The 26,732-nt window shown below is 48.9% G+C and overlaps 1 protein-coding gene across 1 annotated transcript in view; it reads left to right on the plus strand.

Annotated features, from left to right (window-relative positions):
* The window catches only part of Btbd11 (BTB domain containing 11), a 332,244-nt gene that overhangs the window by 225,528 nt on the left and 79,984 nt on the right, over positions 1-26,732 (plus strand). Inside the window, exon 4 of the mRNA XM_004650247.2 lies at positions 21,449-21,601. Coding sequence (XP_004650304.1) covers positions 21,449-21,601 — 153 coding nt within the window. The remainder of the gene's footprint in view (positions 1-21,448; positions 21,602-26,732) is intronic.

Genomic DNA, 26,732 nt, shown 5'->3' on the forward strand with positions numbered 1-26,732 from the left:
GAATTGCAACTTCAAAGAGATGCCACAGCTTGCCTAGGTCAAACAGTGAGGAACAGATCAGGATACAGAGGTGTGGGCGCTGTGAGCCCAGAGTGCCTCTCTCAGCTGTGTGCTCCCCCAGGGGTGAGAAGGACACTGACTGCGATGGTTCCCTGAGAAGGTGAGAAGCCTGAAAATCTAGGCCAGAAACAGGCCTCCATGGGCAGCACACCCCTCCCACCTTTGTTTTTCATTCTAGTATTTTCCCTGCCTGGGGCCCCCAGCAAATAGAACTAATAATGACATAACCAGATCACTCCAGATAACTCAGCAAAAGCCTAAAAACCTTTGAGAAACACATTAATCTCTTAAATTCCTATATAGACAAATACAGTGCCTGCCTCTTGAAATTTATTTTTAGTTGACATATAACAGTTATACGTGTTCACGGAGCACATTGTAATGTTTTGTGATGTGTATGCATTGTGGAATGCTTAAATCAGGCTTATTAGCATAGCCACCCCCCCCCCTCCAGCATTTGTCATTTCTTTGTGGTGAGAACAATTAAAATCCTGGTAAAAACAACAACAAAAAAATCCTCCTTTAGTGATTTGGAAACATATACTATGCTATTATTAACAGTCTCCATGCTCTGGGTGCAATAGAGCAGCACCTGTGTGCTCGCTCTATCTATCTGTCTGTCTGTCTGTCTGTCTGTCTGTCTGTCTGTCTATCTATCTATCTATCTATCTTTCTGCCTCTGTACCTAATGACCAACCCTCCCTTCCTTGGACCTCCACCCCTACCACCCACTATTCTCCTCTCTACTTCCATATGTCTGTACTTCAGTGTGGGGTGTGTGTCTGTCTGTCAGTCTTAGAGAAAAACCTCAGATGTCACCCTCAGGTGTCATCCATCTTTAAAAATAAAATTATTATTTGAGAGAGAAAGACAGAGAGAGAGAGAGAGAGAGGGCACACCAGGGCCTCACACCACTGCAAATGAGCTCTAGAGCACACGCCACTTTGTGCAGCTGGCTTTACGTGGGTGCTGGGGGCTCAAACCCAGACCTTCAGGCTTTGCATGGAAGCATCTTTAACCCCTGAGCCATTTCTCTAGCCCAGCCATCTACCCTCTTTTGAAAATTTTTTTAAAGAGAGCGAAAGAGAGAGAATTGGGGCTCCAGGGCCTCAGTTACTGAAATCAAACTCCAGATGCTTGTGCCACCTAGTGGGCGTGTGCGACCTTGCGCTTGCCTCGCCTTGTGCTTCTGCTTACATGGGATCCGGAGGCTTCGCAGGCAAGTGCTTTAACTGCTAAGCCATCTCTCCAGCCCTGTGTACCTTTTTTTAAGACCAAGTCTACCACTAAGCCAGAGCTCACCTAAATTATATTAAACTGGTCACCTGTAGTTCCCTGATGCTTGGATTTATGGGTGCATGGCACCACACTCAGCTTTTTTAAAATAATTTTTTTTTAAATTTATTTATTTGAGAGCGACAGACACAGAGAGAAAGACAGATAGAGGGAGAGAGAGAGAATGGGCGCGCCAGGGCTTCCAGCCTCTGCAAACGAACTCCAGACGCGTGCGCCCCCTTGTGCATCTGGCTAACGTGGGACCTGGGGAACCGAGCCTCAAACCGGGGTCCTTAGGCTTCACAGGCAAGCGCTTAACCGCTACGCCATCTCTCCAGCCCTAAAATAATTTTTTTAACATAGCTACTGGGAATAAAACTCAGGTCCTCATGTTTGCAAACACTTTACTTACTGAGCTATCTCCCCCAGCCCCAAGCTTCTCAATTTTTATTTTATTTGTGTGCTCATTCCTTTTTTTTTTTGGTTTGCTTTTATTTTTTTGAGAGCGACAGACAGAGAGAAGAAGAGAGAGAGAATGGGCACGCCAGGGCCTCCAGCCAACTCCAGATGCGTGCGCCCCCTTGTGTATCTGGCTAACGTGGGTCCTAAGGAATCGAGCCTCGAACCAGGGTCCTTAGGCTTCACAGACAAGCACTTAACCGCCAAGCTATCTCTCCAGCCCTCATTTCTTCAATCCACATTCACTCATCACTCACTCAGCATGCATGCAGTGCCTGCTGTAAGTGTAGTGACACTCTTCCAGCTCTAACAAGGGTCAGACTCTAAATACTTTGGTGAATTAAATGAGATGTCTCTCATAATAGCCCCACAAGGTATATGTAATTAGCATCATCCACGTTTTACAGGTGGGGAAAGGGAGGCAGAGAGAGATGCACAGGTTAGGTATTGGCAGAGATTCACCCCCAGCGTCTTGGCTACAAAACTGGGGCCCTAAAGCATGGCACTTTGCTGCTGTGTCAGGCTCTACGCAGGGGAGGGGCCCAGGAAGCCCCCCATGACTCCTGCCCGGGACCATGGGAAGGCAGAAGGAAGTGCAGAGTGCCTGGGGAAGGTACAGATAAACTGACTTGGGAACAGGGCAGTGTAGGAGAGGTGCTGAGTCGTATTTCTAGAAAGATGCATCTGCTCTGTTGCCCAGCAGGGGCAGGAGAGAGTCAAGCAAGGGAAAGTTACCACTGGTTAAGGCTCCAGGCCAAACACCAGAAGATCATAGGCAGGGAACATAAACTAGCCCAGTAGGACCAGTTCAGGGGCTGAGTGACCCTCAACAGTTTAGAGAAATAAAGTCATTTCACCTGTTCTTAAGATGGGGGCTGGAGAAATGGCTTAGTTGTTAAGGCGTTTGCCTGTGAACCCTAAGGTCCTCTGTTCAATTCCCTAGGACCCACAAAGTCCGATCCACCAGGGGGGATGCATGCATCTGGAGTTCATTTGCAGTGGCTAGAGGTCCTGGTGTGCCCATTCTCTCTTTCTATCTGCCTCTTCCTCTCTCTACATAAATAAATAAATAGATAAATAAAAAGAAAAGCAAACAAAAAACCCTTTAAAATATTTAAAAGATGGCTCAGTGGTTAAAGTGCTTGCTTGCAAAGCCTAACAACCTGGATTCAATTCCTCAGTACCCATTTCAAGCCAGATGCACAAAGTGGTACATGCATCTGGAATTCATGTGCAGCCTCTGGAGGCCCTGATGCATCCATTCTTTCTGTCTCTCTTCTCTCTGTCTCTCTCTCTGCTTACAAATAAATAAATAAATATATGTCCTTTAAAATGCTGGGCTGGAGAGATGGCTTAATGATTAAGGCGCTAGCCTGCTAAGCCTAAGGACCCATGGTCAACTCTCCAGATCCCACGTAAGCAAACAAAGGTGAGGCCAGTGCAAGGTCGTACATGCCCTCTAGCTGGTGCAAGCATCTGGACTTTGAGATCTTGGCAGGCCAATTCTCTCTCTCTCTCTCTCTCTCTCTCTCTCTCTCTCTCTCTCTCAAAAATAATGGTAAATAAAATAAAATGTTTCTCTCTAAAGGTTGGTAAAGAGCCACAGTTCCAAGTGCCCCACATCCACTATGTCCCCCCCATCCCATGTCCTCCAGTAAGTTGCAACTTGGGGTCCAGCCCTGCAGGGCACCCTAGAAGACCGCATCTGCGCCAACGTCACAGGACTGGCCTGATACCTGGCCTTGCTGGTGGTCCAATGCTTAGAATATCGTCTCTGGGTTGAATGTGCAGGGGGAGAAAATTATGGCCTGAGGGTGCAGTTGGGGCTTTTGAGTCTTCAAAAGCAGGACTGGGTTGAAGGGAGGACTCTGGGTGGCAGGAGCGGCAGGTGTTCCTGAAGACTTGGCTGTGACATTGCGTCTCCTATAGCCACTATGCTGAGCTGCCCCTTCCACCCGAGAACCCCCCCTCTGTTTTCCGTGGAGCTCTCGGTGAACAAACAGAAAGCAGCTGTGGGAAGGCCAGCCCCGGCCATGCCTGGGGACGAGGGCTTGCCTGGATTCCCCCACTTGAACATGGCAGTCACTATCTGAGGTAGGGCTAGCCTGTGGATTTCAGAGATAAGGAAGAAAGAGAAGTTCAAGGTCAGAATCAAGTTATCAAGCGGCTGGGTTGGAAGTTGAATGGCCACACTCTGTCCAGACCCTGCATCCTGCTGACCCCGCCTTGTGGCTCTGGCACTTGAGATCTACTCCCTTTCTGATGTCTGCCCGACCACTCTGGGCTACTTACAGGCAAGACCTGGGCAGTGGCTCTGTCTGACACCGTCTGGCAGTCACCAGGGCTGGGCATAGGAGCAGGTGGGAAAGGTAGATACATCAGCCAGGGAATGGCATTGGAGCCATGTAAAAGTCTGATAGAAGGTTCCAGCAAGAGACCTGAGAGAAGTGACAAGCCCATGGCTGCCAGATGCCACCTTCTGTGTCTCCCAGGGCCAGGTACCGCCCACTAGCCTCCTTCCTCTCCTCTGTGGCCCCAAGACAAGTCACACTGGCTTCCCAGGACTTGAGGCTCTTTTCCGTTTGCAGCCTCTTGCATGCCCTGGGCTTGGGGCCTCCGACACTATGAACACTCGGGAAATCATCCAGACATTCAAAATGGACAATGGTGAAAATTATCCCTGGACCTCTGCCCAATGGAAACTGAGAGCTGGGCCAGTATGGCAGGGCCTAGGCTAGAGGCTTAGTGCCTGGGGACATCCAGGCTGTAGACCAGGTCCTCCAGACCTCCTAGGCTAAGTGTCCACCGTTCTCCTCACACCCCTAGTTTTTTGACATATAGTCTTATATATCCCAGGCTGGCCATGAACTCACTGTATAGCCAAGGATGACCTAGAACTCCTGATCTTCCTGCCTCTACCTCCCCCAGTGTAGTTTTTCCTGGTGTGCGCCACCATGCCCGGAATGGAATTGAGGGCTTCCCATATGCTAGGCAAGCTCTCTGTTGCTGAACCTGGCCCCAAAGCACCTACTCTTCCTCAGCAGTGGTGATGATGATGGCTCCCAGCGCACAGCTGGCTATTACACACTGTGGGAAATGTCCCAGGCAGTATATCTGCCCCCATGTCATCTGCCCCAGTGGACACAGACCTGAGATAATTACTGCATTCTTCAAAGTCTCACCCTACAAGCAAAACCTCTACATATCTCCCCTTTTCTTCTGTGCACATTGATGTAGTCATATTCTTTATGCCTCCCACTTTTCTCTCCTTGTGGACTACGTTACTTTTCAATTGCAATAGAAGGTGTGATAAACTCAAATTTTTATACTGTTTTTCCCCCTGAAAAGGTATACAAACTCATTTTTAGTATTGAAAAGTACAGAAATAATATAGGAAGGAAAATTAAAATTATCTACAATTGCACTACCCAGAGGTAGCCAAAATTAGTATTTAGAGCATTTTCTTGTCTTTTTTTTAGTACAAATAGTGGGGGTGTTTTAAATAATTGTACCATGTGTTTATAACTTCATATCCTTTTTATTTCACTTAATAGTGTACCATAAGCATTTCATGGTGCTACAGAATTTTCATGTGCATCATTGTTAATGTGTGCAAAATATTCCACCTTCTGAATGTACTGTAATTTGCCTAATGTTTTCCCCAGTTGCTGGTCATTTGGGTTGTTTCCAATTTGTGAATTGCTGTTGTTTTAAAACTACCCGCAATAACACGGCTAAGCCATCTATGGAGAGTATAAAAATGACAGTCTGTTGGGAGGAAAGTGAGGGGGGAATTCACGGAGCCTCTGATCAACTGTGTGAGCAAAATATTTTGAAGGAAGGAGCCCCTACCCCAGGCATCGCCTTGCCTAGCCAGCCTCACACCGTTCCTTTTCCAAGAAGCAAGGGAAGAGAAAAGAATGGCAGCTGCCTGGCCTGCAAGCCATCTTCCCATGGCCGAAATCATCCAGGAATGCTCGCTTCCCTTCCCTTCGCTTTGTTTTGTTGTGCTTTGTAAAATATTTTATTTTTATTTATTTATTTGACAGAGAAAGAGGGAGAGAGAGGATGAATGGGTATGCCAGGGCCTCCAGCCACTGCAAACGAATTCCAGATGCGTGTGCCTCCTTGTGCATCTGGCTAACTTGAGTCCTGGGGAACTCGAACCTGGGTCCTTCGGCTTTGCAGGCAAACGCCTTAACCGCTAAGCCATCCCTCCAGCCCTGTTTTGCGTGCTTTTGAGACAGAGTCCCAGATACCCCAGGCTGGCATCGGGCTTGCTATGTAGCACTTCCTGGTCTTGCTGCCCACACCTCCCAGTGCTGGGATTACAGGCGTGCACCACTGCACCCGGTCTATGATCAGAGTCTCGTTAGAGCGAACATTTCACAGCTCCAAAGCTCTCCCGTACAACAGCCCCCTCTGGGCTCGTGGCAATGTTGGGAGAACACAAGATCAGCCTGGGCTACTCTTCATGTCTCAAGACAATGACTCAACAAAAAGCTATGCTATTTGCTCAAACTGAAATCAGAGGGCTGCTCCTGGAATGTCTGGGACTCCCCACCCATCTTCTTGGAGTGCTTCTAGAAGGAAGGGCATTGAAGGAACACCAGGAAGCACCTTAGGCCTTGGCCTGTCCACAGTCCATCGTACGTGCACTTGGCAGAGGCTGTAGGCAACCAAGACACCACAGTTTGTGTGTGTATTTAGTGGATGAGAGAGCTTGTCTACAATTCTGGATTTCGGTGTTTTTGCTCTGAGCTGTCTTCCCTGTGCATTGCAACATTGCCCATGAAGGCTTCCTCTCAATCTTTAAAACGGCTGTGAGAAATTCAGTCAGGATTCAGCCAGTCAGGTTAGAGCCTGCCCAGGAATTTAGGCTGAGGGGCTGGCAAAAGAACGTGGAGATTTTCCCAGGCTTCCCTTCTCTTCTCACTGCCAGGTTCAAACTACAAGGCTAGAGCGGGTATCTCATGCCATCTTCTGCCCCATTGCTATTAGTGCCTTATGCAGAACCCTACCCATTCGTGACCACCCCTCCTGCCCCCACCCACCAGGCACTGGGCAGCAGGATATGAGAGGACCATTTTTGTAAATGGAAAAGAAAGCCAGTGTGAAAGCAAAACCAAGAGCCAGCTTGTCAGGATCGCTAAAAGTGGCTGCAGTTTCAAAGGCCGCCAGACTCTTCCTGAGAGGTATCGCCTCTCCTCAAATCCCAGAACACTTTACAGGAAAATGTGACAGGGCATTTTCCATGGTCTGCCTAGCGTTCCAGCTCCCTGCCTCCAATCACTAGCCAAAACTCCTGCTGTAACAAGCATCTGGGTATAAAAAGTCAGATTTCTTGCCATTGGGGCTTCTTGCAAATTAGGGCTAAGGGACCACACTAACCACCCATGTTAATTTGAATACCAGAGGACCAGGTTTTGTAGCGTGTGTGTGTGTGTGTGTGTGTGTGTGTGTGTGTGTGCCATGCACGTGTGTAAGCATGTGTGTGGAGGATGGAGCCCAGAGGACAATACTAGATCTTCTTCAGTCATTCTCCAACATAATTTTTTTAATTAATTAATTTATTTATTTGAGAGCGACAGACACAGAAAGACAGATAGAGGGGGAGAGAGAGAGAATGGGCGCGCCAGGGCTTCCAGCCTCTGCAAACGAACTCCAGACGCGTGCGCCCCCTTGTGCATCTGGCTAACGTGGGACCTGGGGAACCGAGCCTCGAACCGGGGTCCTTAGGCTTCACAGGCAAGCGCTTAACCGCTAAACCATCTCTCCAGCCCAAATGAAGACATTTTTATTTTGTTTTTTTAATATTGTTTTTTTTTTCTTTTTTTTGAGGTAGGGTCTCACTCTGATCCAGGCTGACCTGGAATTAACTCTAGTCTCAGGATGGCCTTGAACTCACGGCGATCCTCCTACCTCTGCCTCCCGAGTGCTGGGATTAAAGGCGTGCGCCACCATGCCCGGCTCCACCATATTTTTAAGTCAGGGTCTCTCACTGAACCTGGAGCTCACTGTTTCAGATCATCCTGTCTCTGCCTCTCAAGTGCTGGGATTACAGATGTGTGCCAGCATGCCTGCCTTTCATATGGGTGCTAGAGATCAAACTCTGGATATCATGTTTACATGGCTAGCACTTCAAAGCCATCTCCCAGTTTTTAAACCCCTCAGTTCTCCATGAAATTGAGCCCACACCCTTGCTCTAAGGAGACCATCAGTAAACACTGAGCCAAAGCCGGGCATAGTGGCATATGCCTTTCATTCCCTGCCCTCAGGAGGCTGAGGTAGGAGGATCACTATGAGTTCAAAGCCAGCCTAGGCTACAAAGTGAGTTCCAGGTTAGACTGGAGTAGAGGAGACCCTGCCTCAAAAAAAAAAAAAACAAAACAAAGTAGGTCGTGGTGACACACGCCTTTGATCCCAACACTCAGGAAGCTGAGGTAGGAGGATCACTGAGTTCAAGGCTAGCCTGAGACTAATTCCAGGTTAGCCTGGGCTATAGCAAGTCTCCACCTCAGGGGAAAAAAAAAGCTGAACCAACTCAGTACTCAGCCTGTTCCATATCTCTCCTGGTTATGTATTGTTCCTTAAGTTCAATGTCTCCCATTCCCTAACTCCATTGGATACTTCACAGTGTCCCCCTAAATTGCCTTGCCTTTCCTTGTCTGATTTCCTCTGCACAGACATTCTTTTGACCAACCCTGCAGACTTAGTACCAAGCCTCCCAGCCCACTGCCAGAGAGACACGATGGCAGCTAGTCAGGTTCCTTCGCTAGGCAGAGAGGGAAAGGAGCCCTTGGTAGGGTGTCGATTTTCTAGGGAAACCTAAAATGGCAAAAAAAAAAAAAAAAGAAAGAAAGAAAAAGGAGGGGGGGGCGATCTACTTCTTCCTTCTTCTACCAGCCTAAGTAGCTGTCCAGTGGGTTGCTTGGCGGCTTTCTGGAACCCACACTGAACTGGATACATCATAGACCAACCAGCGTCTTCATTTAAGCTGAGCAATCACAGACTCTGGAAGGGTGGGCTTCCCGCATTGGAGATCAAAGTCTAGCTCCCACTGGAGCCATGGATCATTTTAAGCTCTGGATCCCCCTTCTCCATACAGAGTTTGTTTGCTGCTTTACCTCTTACTTTAAAATAACTTTATTCTGCCAGGCGTGGTGGCACACGCCTTTAATCCCAGCACTTGGGAGGCAGAGGTAGGAGGATCGCCGTGAGTTCGAGGCCACCCTGAGACCACATAATGAATTCCAGGTCAGCCTGGGCTACAGCGAGACCCTACCTCAAAAAAAAACTTTTGGGGGGGATGTTATTATTATTAACAACATATTTATTTTGTATGGGTACATCATGTGTTGAAACCCTCTTTTTCCTCGCCCTGGCTCCCATTTCACTAGTGTAGCAGACAGTTTCAGGTTTGCAGAGATGAATGTCCAGACCAGACACGGTTATGGAGGAAGGGATTTATTGAAGCTTACAGATCCAGGGGATGTTCATAATGGCAGAAGAAGCTGGCCTGCCTTCACAGGCCCAAGCACAGACAGAGAGACACACACACACGAGCCAAAAAAGTCAAAAGCCACACAGCACAGCATACTTCAGGAACTCCAACTAGGCACACTTTGCGTATCTCCAGATTGAAGTCTCAAACCCACCACCACACCTTAAGATCCGCCCAGCGACACTGCCTCCAGTCAGGTGGCTGCAGACTACAAACTAATAGAACACTGAGTACCTATGGGGCCATCTGTTCCAACTGCCACCACTGGGGACCCTCATCAGTGGGGCTCCAGGTATTCCCTATGGGTTGTTTGATAGAGAGGGAGAATGAATGGTCACACCAGGACCTCCGGTCACTGCAAACGAGCTCCAGACACGTGCGCCACCTTGTGCATCTGCTTACGTGGGTCCTGGGGAATGGAATCTGGGTTCTTAGGCTTTGCAGGCAAGCGCCTTAACCGCTAAGCCATCTCTCCAGTCCCAAAATAGCTTCATTCTTTTAAACATTTTCCTGCCCTTTAGTTCTTTAAGTGGCAAAGGAAACAAATCCTGATTCCTGATACCTCAGCCGTGGCTGGTCTTGGAGCTCCAGCTTTGTCACCCCATGGCTTACCACAAAGCCATGCGGAGGGTAGCCTGACAGATTCTTATCCCATATTCTTTTTTTTTTTTTTAAAGAGGACAGTGACACTTATTTTTTTCTTATTAAATAGATTTTACTTATTTATTTATTTGAGAGAGAAAAACGGGGGGGGGGGGAGAAGAGAGAGAGAACGGGCATGCCAGGACCTCCAGCCACTGCAAGCAAACTCCAGACGTGTGCGCCCCCTTGTGCATCTGGCTTACGTGGGTCCTGGAGAGTTGAACTAGGATCCTTTGGCTTTGCAGGCAAATGCCTTAACCGCTAAGCCATCCCTCCAGCCCCTCTTCCTCTGTTCTTTATGTCAGACCATGAGCTCATCTGAGGGCCGAGACCCTTGTAGTATCACCAAGTGTAGAAGCTGGTCCTTATTGATGCATTCCTCTACTCAATGAATAACTATCAAGTCACTACTGGGCCAGGCAAAATACTTGGCTTCATGGCGTTCACACCCTACCAAAGGGGATGATAGTGGAACAGAGACACAGATTATAAGATATCAGGTATGGAGAAGTAAAGCCAGGTTCTCCAGGCAGGGACCCGTAATGGGGAGCGCTGTCTTCTATAAGGTTGTCAGGGTAGGTTTACTCGAAGCAGGTAGCATTTGGGCAGCGATCAAAAGAAAGAGAGGCAGCAAGGCCTGGGCATTCCTGAGGGCAGACCTTACCAGTCCGAGAGAACACTAAGTAGGAACTAAGTAAACAGGCCCCTGAGCAAGTGCAGGGACCAGCTAGCAGGTCAAGTGGAGGATAGAGTGCTGCCCGCTTAGTGTTGGCAAGAGCTTTAGAGGTTGTAATTGAACCCCTGCATATCCGAGTCTCCTTCCCAAGGGAGTGTGCAACTCCAGCCCTTTGGGGTCCCACCCTGGCTTCAGAGCAGAGGCTTCTCCTGGTCTAATATATGTGGAGCAGGATCTGCTCCCTTGAGTCCTTACCACAACTCTGACATCTGCAACTGTGACTCGCCGCACACCGTCCCTGAGCCAGGACAGTCTCGGGACACCTGGTAGCCCGTTTCCAGATTAGAACAGAGTTGTCTTGGCCACATGACTTGCCAATAGGCCCAGTTATCTTGTAGCACCAGGGTTAAAAGCCAGAGCTGTCAGGCTCCACAGCCTGCACCCTTAACGACCGCTGTCTGTCTAGATGGATATTGATTGAGCACCTGCTCCTGTGAAATCTGTTGTCTTGGGTATTCAAGGAGAGCCTGAGATGAATAAGTGTGATGACTGTATCCCAGAGATCCCCTTTATAGGGATCTAGGCAGTGGGGTCTACACGCAGGCCCTGTGATGATTTGTTAGGTTTTTTGAGTCACTACCTCACTGTTGCAGAAAAGTGATTTGTGCTCAGTCCCTTGCGAAAGCCTGCTGTGTAGCATTGGGCCAGAGCTGTAGCAGGATTCCTTTTCATGGAGAAAAAGGCATGTAGACCAGAAAGTGTGGATGCAGGCACAGGGGACCACCTGGAGAAATGAAAGGCATGTGATAAGGAGGGGGGTGGCTTACCTAAAGAGATGAAAGCCATGTGAGTGAGAGGGGCCTGGAGAGTATCTCTACAGCCTAGAGTGATGAAAGGCAAGTGAGCTGTGCGCGGATAATCAAATGTGAGCTAAGTGAAACTTCCGTGTGGACACATCCCAGCAGTGATTGGAGGAACATACAGCAAGTCCTAGAAGCTCAGTGAGAATGGGCATCAGGAACTGGAGGGGCACTCCTCCAGAGCTGGGGTGCATAAGGAGCACGTGTACGGAAGTGCCTCCTGCGGTCTTGCTATAACTGTGGCCGCAGGACGTCACGGACAGGAGGACCTCAACATGGCTGGCAACGTTGTTAATTATTGCTCTAGTTTGAGCGCGTGTCTAGGGTTTTGACAGTTTCGATTCTGTGAGCTCAGTGTTTGGTGGAGCTGGAGATGGATGAATGTCACTCTTCCGGATAATGGCGCTTCTGCCTTGTTACTTCACGACTCAGTGACCCTCCCTCACGTGAAGAGTGTCACTCTTAGGCTAGGTGACATCTGTGCCCTACCCAATCCCTCAACACGCAGGTTCCATCCAGAACTGACCAAGTCACTCTGCTTCCCTACCTGCACCCGTCCATCCCAGGGCTGCGCTCGGTCAGACCTGCATCCTGAGAGGCGTTGTTTGCCAGTTCCACCGGGGTCAAGGGCTTTTATGCGCACCTTTTGAGGGGTAGTTGCCCTGCCCTCAGGACTGGCCCAGAACTCACCCCTGGGAGAGAGGGGTAAGGCTCTCCCAGAATAAGACGAGATATCCTCCAGGTCCCCTATCCATCTCTCCAGCTCCCCCGCTGAGCAGCATGCTGGTGAACCTCAGAAACGCCAACCATTCAAGATCTTTCCTGCCCTGAACCATGGTCCCATTGAAGAAGTGACCTGTCCAGCTGCCCCTTACTGAAAGCTTTCGTTCTGGATTCTGTCACCTGTCACTCTACATTCAGCATGCAAAACAGGGTCACATGCCATCTGAGAAGCAAAATGCGGATATTTTCTTCTGGAACACATGTAAATCCATAGCTCTGCCCTGTGGCCATGTGGTTGCTTCGTGCAGTCACCACTGCTGCTGCTTCCCTCCCCTCGTGAGGGCTCTGAGGCCTTCTGGGCTCCTCTCCCCACGGCTGTATTCCTTGTTTATTTGTTCTTCTTACTGGAAAATCCCCTCTCAGAGTCTGCTGCCTCTTCAGCAGAGCCCTTCTATTCTGCGTAGTGACATCGTCTTTGTTGCTAGTTTGGGGGTTTTGGTGACCTCTGAGCAAGCCCCATGTCTGTTTATTTCTTTGCAGCCCATTTGTTTTTGAAAAGGACTTGAACTCACAGTATGTGTTAGCTAAAAAAGAACCACAAAGCATAGAAATAATTTTTTTAAAATGCCCACTAAGGGACTAGAGAGATGGCTCAGCAGTTAAGCTTGCAAAGCCTAACAACGTGTTTGATTCCCCAGTACCTATGTAAAGCCAGATGTACAAAGTGGCACATCCATCTGGAATTCATCTGTAGTGACTAGAGGACTTGGCTCACTCTTTCTCTCTCTCACTCTCTCTCTCTCTCATCTCAGAGTCTCTGCTTGAAAATTAATAAATAAACTATTTTTTTAAAAAAAAATGTCATTAAGAGCAAGAAAGACAACTGAAACATCTCTCCTAAGGTTTGTAACTACAACTGAGCACAAAGTTAGATTTGAGTGTCCTGGCCATCAGGCAGAAAGGATAAAACAGACGTTATATATTGATCATCTCATTTAAGCACACATATACACAGAGAGAAACCAGAGCATCAAGGGTCCTTCTAAGCAGTGGTCACCTCTGTAAATGACAGCACGTATTATACAAAAATACCCCCTTGAATATCATGACCTTTTCTGCTGCAGAGGACCTGGTAGCTGCTGTGACCCAGGCTCCTCATGTCACAGGTAAGACAGCCCGAATCTCCGTTCTCAGTGACTCTGTCAGTGTCACGCTGGTCTTTGGAAAAACACTGAAATGGGCCATAGAGATGGCTTAGTGGTTAAGGCACTTGCCTGCAATGCCAACGGACCTAGGTTTGATTCCCCAGGACCCATGTAAGCCAGATGCACAGGGGGTTCACTCATCTGGAGTTCATTTGCAGTGGCCAGGGGCCCTGGTACACCCATTCTCTCTCTCTCTCTCTCTCTCTCATAAAAATAAAATATTTTTTTTTAAAAAAACAAAACGCAGCTGGGCATGGTGGCGCACTCCTTTAATCCCAGCACTTGGGAGGCAGAGGTAAGAGGATCGCTGTGAGTTCGAGGCCACCCTGAGACTCCATAGTGAATTCCAGGTCAGCCTGGGCTAGAGTGAAACCCTACCTCGAAAAAAAAAAAAAGCTGAAATGACAACTCCATGGACTGTGGCCTGTTGCCTTATTGAAATCAAACCCCAGCTCTACCCAACATCTGTGACACCCTGTACCAGTTAGAGACCAGCCTTGCACCAGCCTGCACATTTGCAAAGTAGGAGTGACAATCTTGATTACCTCCTCACTCATTTCCATGATTAAATGAAATCATGTTCAATGAAGCATTTTGCATGGAGCCTGGAACATTGTAGCCACTCAAAAAACAGGAAGGTGTTGAAAATTCATGGTGATAATGATGGAGATGATGATAGTGGTGGTGGTGATAATCGTGGTGATGGTGATGATGGTGTTGATGGCGGTGGTCATGATGATAATGGTGGAGATGATGATGATGGTGGTGGTCATGATGATAATGGTGGAGATGATGATGATGGTGGTGATGATGGTAGTGATGGTGATGGTCATCATGATAATGGTGGAGATGATGATGATAGTGGTGGCAGTTATCATGATGACAAAAAGATGAAGTCATGTCATTAAGACACCATGACTCAATGACATGAAGTCAAGGTGCGATGGCCTAACGTCTCCCATGGTCTTTGTAGTAGTCTGATTCAGGTGTCCCCCATAAACTTCTGTGTTCTGAACGCTAGGTCCCCAGCAGGTGGCAATTTGGGAATTGGATCCTCCTGGAGGCAGAGTATTGTTGGGGGTGGGCTTACGGGTATTATAGCCAAGGGAATCCTTGCCAGTATTTGGAATACTCTCCTGCTGCTGTTGTCCACCTAATGTTGGCCAGGGGCTGCTCATGCCATTGTTTTCCCCTGCCATCATGGAGCTTCCTCCCGAGTCTGTAAGCCAAAATAAACCCTTTCCCTCCCACAAGCTCCCCCTGCTTGGATGTTTTCTGCCAGCAATGTGAAGCTACCTGCAACAATCTTCTTACTACCCTGCTCTGATATTGCCCTAGGCACCCAAAGCTGCATTGTCCTGTAGGGTGACCACTAGCCAGATACAGCTACTTGGATTGATTAAAATGTCATTTCCTTCATCTTATACACCCAATGGCCACGCATGGCTAGAGGCAGCCATGTTGGGTAACACAGAGGTAGAATATCATCGGTGTAGAAAGTTTCACTGGACAGGGTTCTGACAGAAGCTGCCCTCATAGGTTTGCTTTCTAGCCTGCTTATGTCATAGTTTTGCCTTTTCTTTCTTTCAAACTATGGTGCTGCTGCTTTAGGCTAGAGGAAAATGCACTCTTGTTTCTGGGCTCTGTGGAGTCAGTGAAGCTCAGAGAGGTGAAACAAACCCACAAGACACACAGCAAGTCCTTGCAGAGATCAACCTAAACCATACTTGTGAATTCACGTGTGAGTCCTGGTGTTGGCAGCTCCAGGAACCAGTGGAGTCCACTTCCTGGAGCCCGTGTTTTGAAAGAGGGATACTGAAAGAACGAGAACGTCATTTCCTCACAGCTGATGTCCTCTGGCCAGACACCAAAGAGCACAGGGTGATGGTCTGGGCTGCCTTGGTCTCTCCTTCCTGTCCCCTCTTGTTTGGGCTTGTGGAAAAAAACAAGGTTCTGCATGGTGTCTTAAATTGGATCGCTTCATTTCAAAGTTAAAAATTGATCTTGGAGGCTGGGGAGAGAACTCAGCTGGTAAAGTGCTTACCTTGCAAGCATGAAGAACTGACTTCAGTCCCTGGAGCCCGCATGAAATGGCAAGCATGGTTGCACACTTGTAATCTCGGTACAGGGAGGGCGCAATGGGCGCGTCCCGGGCTCACTGCCAGCCAGTCTAGTATACTTGGTAAGTTTTAGTAATTGAGGAATGACACCTAAGGGTGTCCTCTGATATCCACATACGGGCACATAGGTGCACACACAAAGATTAAAATAAAATTGTTCTTAATCAGGTCTAATGGCTCATCCATGTAATCCCAGGACTCAGGAGACAGGAGGATCATCACAGGTAGGAGGTCAACCAGGGCTACCCAGTGACTTGAAGGCCAGGCTGGGCTACAATGTGAAACCTTGTCTCCAGAAGAAACAACAAGGGGCTAGAGATATGGCTTAGAGGTTAAGGTGCTTGCTTGCAAAGTCTAACGACCGAACTTCACTTCTCCAGGACCCAAGTAAAGCCAGATGCACAAAGTGGCACATATGTCAAGTTCATTTGCAGTGGCTGGAGGCCCTGGTGCACCCATTCTCTCCCCCTTCCCCGCCCTCTCTTTTTCTCTCTCTATCCTAACAAATAAATAAAAACAACAAAAAAGTCTTACAAGAGAACTTTTGCAAAGATAATGGCTTTCAGACGTGTTTCTGGCTCTAGAATCCCTTGTAGTGTGTGTGTGTGTGTACATGAGCGTACAACATGTATCTATACATGTAAGCATACATCTTCAGTGTGTACATGCATATTCATATGTGTGTGGAAGCCATACATTGGTAGCAGGTGTCTTCCTCCATCACTCAGCATCTCGTCTTTGGAGACAGGGTCTCTCACTGAGCCTGGAGCTCACTGTGGGTCTGAGCCCAGGTCCTCACACTTGTGAGGCAAGTGTTCCACCCACTGAGCAATCTCTTCAGCCCCTTATCGTAGTTTTATTGGCTGGGCTAATTATGATAAGCTGTTAGTAAATTTCAGAAGGTTGATGAACAAATTCAGCTTCCTCTGACAGAGTTCATACCTCTATGTGAATGCACACCATTTGTGGTGCCAATATTTTTGAACAAATTTGGTTTCTGAAACCAAATACAGAATCTGGAAGTGGTCTAGAAGATATGTAACCTGGAGGTTACAGGTTTGCTGCTTTGGAGGAGAATAATTGCAGGAAAGGCTCTTATGCTATTTCTGATAAATGGGAACCCAAACCACAGGGACCCAACAAGAGACAGAGTTAACTCACATGGTATAGGAATTGATATCAGGGCCTAGCAGTTGCTTTCTCATTGCTGGGACAAAACTTGTGACCAGAAGCAGGGTATGGAAGAAAAGGGTTTACTTCAGCTTACAGTTTCCAGGGGAAGTTTCATCATGGTGGGGAAAGAAGGCAGGAGCAGTAGGTAGGTGTCACATCTCCACAGCAACACGGAGGAAGTAAGGGAGCTGAGTGGGGTGAGTGGAGCTAGGCTATAATACCCAAGGCCCACCCCTAGCAACACACCTCCTCCATCAAGGCTTCATTCACCTCCCAAAGGCTCCAAAGCTAGGAATTAAGTATGAGACTTAATCACGAACACATGAGAGTCCTGGGGAACATTTTACAATCAAACCACCACAAAGGATCACTGAGAATTAACCTAGGGGTGGTTGTGTGCTTACAATCCCAGCACTCGGGAAGCAGATGCAGAAGAACCAAAAGTTCCAGGCCAGTCTGACCTACATGGTGAGATCCTGCCTGGGAGCACTAGAAATGCAGAATCTCAGGCCGTGCTCCAGACTCGTGGAATTGGGATCTGCATTTTAACAATTCCTGTGAGAGCCACAGGTGCGTTCATGTTCAAGAGGCACAGACCTGGGATGCTCCCTTTGGCTCCTTCTCTCTCCTGCATGAATCATCCCTATTGGCAGGCAGACCACACGTGCACAGTAGGGTTATCACCATAGTAACCAGCAGGCCCACCTCTTACCTATGCCATCTTCCTGGCTTTGGTTCTCACAGATACAGCAAGACTATTGCTATAGAAACCACTCTACCATGGATGCAGCTGCTCTTCCTCCCTCCCTGCGTCACTGGGACGGTGAGCCTCCTAAACCACAGCCAAACATCTAAACTCCTCTCCAGCCTAAGAGAGACTCAGCAAACAGCAAGGACAAAGAGTCAGGCCACGGGGCTTAAAGAGGAAAGGGTGTAGCCACCGTGGAGGTTTGTGTCAATGTGAAGAGAAGGCACAAGGGGCCCTCTGCATTGCTCCATTTGCCAAGGCCAAAAAGACAGGTGAGGGATGCTGGAAAGGATGCTAGTGATAAGAACAGACACATTTACTGAGCAATTTATTGGTTCCATGTGCCAGATTGTATACATCACCCTGTCTGTCTTCTGATTCTTGTTTCATTTTGGTACCTGACATTCTCTGGTTTCCACATGCATGTGCATATACCACACCACCTATACTGCACATGCACAAATGAACACATTCACACACACAAAACCACACCAGATGGAGTGCAGGTTCCAGTGAATAGAATGTGGACATCTTTAGTGGACTGTGGTTCATCTCACTACCTCCACTGAAGTGATTATCCAATGGAAGAGTGTCTTGTGTCGCATAGTGTCTTAAGTCTATTTTACCACGATAACAAAATGCCATGGACTGGGTAACTTACAAACAGGTTCTAGAGGCTAGGAGTCCAAGGACGGAGTGCCAACAGCACTGGTGTCTGGTGAAGGCTATTCTCAGCTTCCAGGACGGCCCTTTGTTGATGCATCATCCAGAAGGAAGGAAAGTGTGTCCTCAAGATGTGGAAGGGATTTGGAGGGGCATGGAGTATGGGTGCTCCCTAAAGGATCATTGGAGGCATAAATGACAGTCACAGTTTACCCTCGTGGCCAGGTCTTGGGTTTTACCTTTAAGACACTACCCATGGATATGCCTTTGGCTAGGTATATCCCAAATCCAGCTCTAACTCTGTGTGGGAGGCTCTAATCTTCCAACTTCCTGAAAGCTTCCAGGGTCCCCCCCGTCATCACCTTAATAGACTTCTCCTTGTCTTCTCTCTTATTTTTTCCAGCCCCCAGGCAAGCTGGGTCTTACAATAGAACGAATGAACATTAACAGTAGAAAGAACTGCAGAGACCAGTCATCTGCTGAAAATGTTCTATTGAAAAACAGCCAATCCCATTCATTTAGTATTGTCTCTGGCTATATTCTCACTACAGGGCAGAGTCAAGTAGCTGCAACAAAGACCATCTGGGTCATTAAGTCTGACATATTTACTAGCTGGCCCTTCACAGAGCTGACTGCCAACCCCTGAACCAGGCCATCTGACCTGAACCCACCCCACTTTACAAACACAGACACCAAGGGCGAAAATAGTCACAGGCCAGAGTCCCACAGTTCATTACTGGCAGACCCAGGACTGGAGTTCACCTCCAAAGCATCACCAGCCACTCTCCCTTTTAGTCCTGGACCCTCACCTCATCTCCAGCTCTTTTTTCGCCATTTCAGCAAGGCCGCATCTGTTTGTTCTCCACCTCCACCTTGGATCTAGGCACCAACAGTCTGGGCCCACCTCATCTTTTCCTTCCCTTCTAGAGCTTCCAGTTCCACACCTAATGCCACACTGACACTTTATCTGCCCACATCCTTATTTGGGTTGACCAGCTCCCTTCTGTGTTCATGCCAGGTTCAGTTCCAAAACCTGGAGTGCTCTAGAATCGCCAGAGAAGCTGGTTTAGAATGCAGAGGCCCAAGTCCCACCCCCAGTCCTAGTGACACAGAACTCAGAAACCTCTGCAGACTCCACTACAGCACAAGCTCCTTGAGCTTCTAGATTTTAACCAAGAGATATTAAGTGACTCCAACCTATCACTGTCCTGGGGCTGGGACAGGGGTTGAGGCGGGAGCAGTGAACCAAGTAGCCCCAGGTCCCTGCCCTCGTGGAGTTGGCATATAGAACCAGCAGAGTCATCCAGGGTGTGCTTCACATGGGAGGGATCCACAGGCCCATCAGCTCCCCTGGCGTAGCAGCTGCATGCTGGGTAACAGGTGCATGTTGGGTAGCAGGGTGCATGATGGAAAGCTGGACAAGAGCAGTAGCCCTCACACTGGGCTACTGCACATAACCTATGTAGTGAAATAGCCTGGGTCTGACTCAAGTCTGGTAACGTTGTGGTCCAAGGTCAGATCCTTAACTTCATTATTCTGATCATAAAACAGACAGTCTTCTAAACAGCTCATAGTTGGCCCCTAAGCATTTTAGATGATCTTAGGGATGGGTTAGCTGAGATGAGTAAAGGGCTGAATTGTTGTGTATTATTAGCACTATATAAATAGCTTGCCTCTAGGAAAACTGGAATCTGCCACAAGAGCCTTGTGGGTCACTCATGACATCTCTGTGGCGGAAGGTGGGGGGAAGATATGCTTGCCTTGTAAACCCTTTTGCATTCGGTGCAGCCAAGCTGTACTGATCGGCAGCCCGATGGCGATGGGGCGCCTCACCATAGCTACAGGACCTGGCTTCCTTAAATTTTGCACCCTGGGCATTCCTCTGCCTCAGTAGAGTCCACACCTTGCCAAGTAAGAAGAAAGCTTTTCCATCCACCTAGAGCATTTCTCAGAGTGTGGTCTGCCCAAGTCGGAAGTATAGGAGGGGCTTATTCACATTGAGTCTGCACTTGAACCCTGTCCCCCACCAGGGGTTCTCAGTACCCTTCCTCCATTACTCAGAGCAGTTCTTGAAGCAGCGAGGGAAGCCTCTAGGCCAGCACTGTCAGTATCAGGACTGATTAGAAATGAAAGTTCTGGGCTAGATAGATGGCTTAGTGGTTTGCCTGTGAAGCCAAAGGACCCAGGTTCGATTCCCCAGGATCCACATAAGCCAGATGCACAAGGTAGCACATGTGTGGAGTTCATTTGTAGAGGCTAGAAGCCCTGGCACACCCATTCATTCTCCCTCCCTCCCTCCCTCTCTCTCAAATAAATCAAATAAAAAAAAATTTTTAAATGATGTCATTTAAAAAAGAAAAGAAAGAAATGCAAGTTTCCTGGTGGCTTCCCTAATCCCCTCCCCCAATCAAAACCACCACAGGGACCTCCAGCAACCTGTATTTTAACAAGCCCTCCAGGGAATTCTGATGCATGTGACCACACTCACAAGGGGTGGGGGGAGGTTTACCAATGCCTATCCCCGCACCACACCAATTAAACCCGAATCCTGAGGTTGGGCTCAGGTAGTCTACACGCACACGCATGCGCACACGTGCATTCCATAAGGCAGCCGTGGGGAGGAGACAACGCGCGCGCGAAAGCATGTAGGAGGTCATGGCTCCAGCAGAGACATGTCTCAGTCAATGCGAGCAACAAATTGGACCCCACCCCCACCCCATCCACCGTGTCCCCCCCCCCCCCATTGTCTTTCTGCAGGTCAGGGGTTTGAGCAAGGTCCCAGGAGCCTGCCCTGGCCTGGCTGGCTGCTCGCTCAGGAAGGTTGCCTGTGCCCTTGGCTCTCTTTAGGCCTCCGCAGGTGCCCTGTGCCTTTTTTTGCTAGCCTGGTGCTAGGGCCACCGAGGTGTCTGCTGGCACCAGCAGGGAGGGGAAGGGAGATGGACAGGGCCTCCTAAGGGTCGCGCCAAGAATCCCCGAGCCTGGTGGAGCCACACCAGGCATTCATTGGCTTTCTTCTGGCTCCGGAGCCTGTGCTTGAAGTGACTCATCCCCGCATCCGCAGGCTCGCTGGGAGGGACAGGTCTCAGCTCCATCGCAAGTGGCCTCGGGTGGCCACTGCGGCCCCCTTTCACAGATGAGGAAACCGAGGCCCAGCGAGTCCAGGGAGTCGGCCCCGGGGTCACCGGTGGGGTCGGGATGTCTGCAAAGGCTTTCCCTCTCGGGGATTCCCAGGCAAGGGTCTCCGGGGAGCCCGGGCGGGCGGGGTGGGGTGGGGCCGCGGGTCGTCCCAGCGCTCTGGTCGCCCTGACGTCCCCGCCCGCCTCCCTCTCGTCCACCGCAGGCCCTTCCTCGTGCTGCCGCCGCTGATGGAGTGGATTCGGGTGGCCGTGGCGCACGCCGGCCACCGCCGCAGCTTCTCCATGGACAGCGACGACGTCCGCCAGGCGGCCCGGCTGCTGCTGCCCGGCGTGGACTGCGAGCCGCGCCAGCTCAGGTAGGGCGGCGGGGAGCGGGGCGCCCGCGGGGACACGGAGGAGGGGTCACTCGGGGGCGGGGCGGGGCTTGGCGCTGAGCGGGGGTCCTGGGCGCTGTAGCTGATGCCCACGCTCGGCTGGTTTGGATGGCAGATGCGGGCGGAACAATGAGCAAGTCCGCCGAGTTCCAGGGACCAAGGCGTGGCTCTGTGGAGAATGGGGTTCATGTGGTTACCGGATGCCCAGTTTCTTCCTGGCTAGTCTCTGTGGCCAGCCCTTTGCTTTGCTGTGCCGTCACTTTCCCCCTCCCTCTTTTTTCTTTCCTTCCTTCTCCCTCCCTTTCGTCTCCTCCCCCTCCTCCTCCCCCTCCTCCCTCTCCTTCTCTTCCTCCTCCTCCTCCTTCTCTCTCTCTGTCTCTCTGTTTCTCCATCTTCCTCCCTGTTTCCCTCCCAGTGAAATACTGTCTTCCTGTACTTTTCTGGCCAATCCTTTTTAATTTAATTTAATTTAGAGAGAGAGAGAATGGGTGTGCCAGGGCCTCTAGCCTCTGCAAACAAATTCCAGATGCATGAGCCACCTTGTGCGGTCTGGCTTTAAGTGGGTACTGGGGAATTGAACCTGGTCTTTTGGCTCTTCAGACAAGCGCCTTAATCGCTAAGCCATTTCTCCAGTCCTGGCCAGTCCTTTTCTTGAGTAACATTTCTGCCTGGGGAATACTGCGCCGGTGTCTGTCCACCTCCCTGAGGATGGAGTGGGTGACCTGCATCTCTCAGGCCTGTTCCCAGGGCTTCTTGCCAGCTCTGGGAATGACTTACGGACTACTGACCGAGATCTCCATTCAGTGGACTTGTTTGAGTGTTTGGAGTTGTTTGTTTATTTGCTTTTTACTACTTTTAATCACTTATGACAGAGATAATGGGCACAGCAGGGCCTCTGGACGACAGTGCAAACAAACTCCATATGCGTTCACCACATTGTGGATCTGGTTTGCATTGGCACTTGGGCATTGAACCTGGGCTGGCAGGCTTTGCAAGCAAGTACCTCCCAGTCCCATTTATTTCCATCCAAAACAAAACAATACAAATATACAAATATAGCAGCTCACAGGTGAGCCCTACCTGAGTCGAAATGCAAAGAGTGCAGAAACCCAGTGATGTGCTTGTGTGTATTGATGTGTACACACACACATACACACACACATACACACACACACACACACACACACACACACACACTTTCCTGATTCCCCTAACTATTCTCTGTGTGTGGCCTTGCCATCCTTTTAGACAAAATCAGGTGCTATCAGGATTTTCTTTTATTTTTTTTTTCTTATTGCTTTGTTTTTCCATGAGGTGCTGGGACTCAAACTCAGGGCCTCACGCATGGTAGGCAAGCACTCTGTCTGTCACTAAACTACAGCCCCAGCTCTGTGGTCATCATTTTCAAGTCCTCTTACACCATCTGGTGAGAAACTGCCCTCCTTTGAGAGTTCATTCACTCCAGTCGCTCCGTCCCTTCCCCAGACTACAGGGATTTCTGACCTTCCAGATCTGGTGAGTGAGTGAGCCTGCATGGAAATAAAAGGTCTGAAATATAAACCATACCCATGAGGCTCATAGTTGCCTCTCAGCCCAAGAACACACGGGGAGGGGGGGTGCTGATCAAAGTCCTAACCACTAGCATTTATTGAATCCTTATTGAAAATGAAGCCCCATTTTTTAGTGTTTTATGTGGGTTAATTAATCTCTCATACTCTGCTAGCCCCATGAAGGGTGTGATTATTATGTCAGCTTCAAAGATAAGGAAACCAAGGTGCTGATCCATTGATTAAGTAATGCCCAAGGTCACTGAGTGATTTGTCAGGTCAGTTGTCAGGTTATGGATGCAGACAGTCCTGACCCCTGGCTTAGCTCCGACTGCTGAGCTTTTCAGCCTCCAGGAATCTGTCTATGCAGCTTGAGGCTGTGACACCATGCTTCCTACCTTGTCATTAGAAGAGCAGGTCTGGGGAGAGACTAGGAAGCAGCCATTTACAGAGAGCCTACTTAGTGCCAGTCACCAGCGGCAATATGTCGCTTGCACCCCCCCACACACACACACACACCTGCTGCCTTTAATCCAGGAAGCAGCTTCATGGGGTTAGCCTAATCTTCCCCTCTGGTGCATAGGAAACTGTAATAGTCACCTTCTCATTGCTGGAACAAAATACGCAGCCAGAAGCAGTTCACAGGAGGAAAGGGTTTGTTTCAGTGAGAGCTTTCAGGGGAAGTTGCATCATGGCAAGGGAAGTGTGACAGGCAAACAGCCAGTGTCGCATCGTATCACATCAGCTGGGAGGCAGTAGAGAGAGCAAGCGAGCTCCAAACACCCAGTGGGTTGGACTTATAAACATCAAGTCCCCGCCTTCCCAGCGACACGCCTCCTCCAGCAAGGCTCCCTATCCCAAAGGCTCTACAGCTTTCCCAAACTGCTACCACCTGGGGACCAAGTATTTTTAAAAATACATGATCCTATGGGCACAGTTCATTCAAACCACCATAGAAGCCCTGGGTGGCACAGCCTCTAGATGAAAGTATCAAGGAAGACACTGGTGGTTCCCCCGCCAAAGCTCAGCCTCTGCCCACCAGACCTCTCTTTCCTGGGATGTCAGCTACCTACAGCTCACTCCAACCACTCCTGCTTGCTGTCCCCAGCTCCGACCTGGCATGTTCTGGTGGCTCCATCTCTTCTTGCTGCAGGAAGCGGTGGCGTGCTGGGAGATCGGGAAAGGAAGGTGTTTTCTGGCCACTTGACTGACAAAGTTGTGCTTGGCATGCTCTTAGGAGACCCCACAGTCTAAAGGTTATGAGTCTGGATTCCAGAGTCCCATTGCCTGGGTCCAAATGGCACTACCGCGGGTAATTGGCTGTGCGATCTTGGGCAAGCTTATTAAGCTCTCTGGACCTTCATTTCCCCATGAGTAACACCGAAACATTAATGGCAGCCTCCCCACAGAGGTTAGTGTGAACTCGGGGTAAAATCACGCATGTCCACAGCAGAGCTCAGGAAGTGGTCATTAGTAGCTGGAGTCCCCAAGTCTCCACTACCCCTGAATTAGTAAGGGAGGCTCATGCTTCAGTAGTGGTTAGAAGTATCAGACCTTTAACGTGTTTGTGTGTTTTACACAACAGAGGAGGAAGTCAAAGCCCCATGAGAGTAGTAATTCCCAGTGTCACACAGATGTTAAGTAGATGAATCAAGAGGCAAATATCAAACCCAGACATGCACAGGCATAACTGTGTGCAGTGGGAACTCCGCATCAGGTGTTCTGCATCTGAAAATCCAGCCAACCACAGATCACAAATACTGGGAGTGATTCCATCTGTACTGAACATGAACGGACATCATCCCTTATCAAAAGTCTCTATACAGCACGATGTAAGAAATATTTGTATCATGTCATATTCTAAGCCATCAAAAGGTGATTTAAAATATATAGGAAGGTTGTGTAGGTTTATGCAAATGCTATGCCTTTTAATCAATGGGACTTGAGTATCCAATGATTTTGGTTATCTGCAAGGGGTCCTGGAACCCATGCCCCATGGACATCAAGGATGGACCACAGAATTTTTTGGGTCTTCCCACCCTAGGTTTAGATCAGCTTCTTGGGAGACCCTGTAGCCCTCTTTTGGGGGTCCTGTTCCTCTTCACAGACTGAGCCCCAAGGAAGTTCTCCTTCTCTGTGCCGCCCCCTCAGCACAGAGCATGGGCTACCAACCAAGTGTGTCTTCCTGACAGTCAGGCCAAGGATTTGCATCTTGGCTCCTGCCTGGCATGAGGCCTCCATTCTGGCCTTCGGGGTGCAAGTGTGATGCACTGACAGGGCTCTAGGCAAAGCAGAAGCCAGGTCCGCGTGGGCTCCTGGTCTCAGCCGTATATGGCTCCGTCCTTGACTCATGGGTCTCCCAAATGACAGCTGGGATGGAGAGAACGTACTGATTGGTTATTCCTGGTACATTTCCATCGAGTTTGGAAATCACTTTCAAAAAGGAAACTGAAAGACATCTAACCTTCCCTAACTGTGGTGCTCCATCCTCAGATTCAACTATGGATGGAAAACAATTCCAAAAAATAGTTGTACCCATGCTGAACAAGTGCAATTTTTTTTGTCATCCTTCCATAGACAATACAATATAATATAATATATTTACATAATATAAATATAAATGTCACATTTATTTTGTATTGGGTATTATAAATAATCTGGACATGACTTAAACTATATGCAAGGATATGTGCAGATCATATACAAATGTTGTACACGTGTATGTGCAACCTGAGAATCTGTAGATTTTGGCACCTCTGGGGGATCCAAATGTTGTCCTCTGACCCGCACATGTGTGCCCTAGTGCACCTGCCCGCACATGACTCATGTAAACTTACACACATACACAAACAATAAAAAATAAATTTAAATAACTCACAAACTTCATTTACTGGAAAAATTCTATGCATGAAAAAGAATACCTATTTTTTTTTTTTTTTTTGGCTAGTCCCATCTCATTTTCTCATTTAATGTGATGTGAAATAGGAATTACTGTCTCCCTTTGGCAGGTAAAAGAATTTTGTTCACTCAGATAGCCAGCAAAGATATCAGGATACCTACTCTGTAGCTCGTACAAGCTGTCCTTGTGGTGTATAGATAGGCATCACCAACAGTGATGAGGGGGGGAAGTTCACTATCCCATTTTCAGATAAGAAATCTGAGGTTCACTGGGGTCATGGACATCATTCAAGGTCAATCAACTGCCATGAGGCAGAAACAAGTGTCTCTGCCTTGCCTTAGAATTTTCCAGGTGGACTCGGGTCTCCCAGTTCAGAGTCAGCTGGGCTCCTCTCTCTTAAATATGAACAGCTCCCAGAAAGGTGAGGGTCGTTGGATGTTTAACAACTGCAGGAGCATGGCGTTGGTACCAGAGAGTCAGTAAAATTAGCCGGTCACGGTCTCCTGGAGGGAGCTTCGTGGAAGCCAGTGGGGAAGGAGCAGCCAAGTCCAGGATTCCCCAGGTGTGGCACTTCTGCTGCCATTGATCTTCAGAGTGACCTTGGCCAAAAGCTGCTTCAGCTCTACTTCTCTTTACCCAGCTACAGCGCATCCTCGCCGTGGTAATC

The sequence above is a fragment of the Jaculus jaculus genome, chromosome 6 (assembly GCF_020740685.1).
Source record: "Jaculus jaculus isolate mJacJac1 chromosome 6, mJacJac1.mat.Y.cur, whole genome shotgun sequence".
Classification (NCBI taxonomy): domain Eukaryota; kingdom Metazoa; phylum Chordata; class Mammalia; order Rodentia; family Dipodidae; genus Jaculus; species Jaculus jaculus.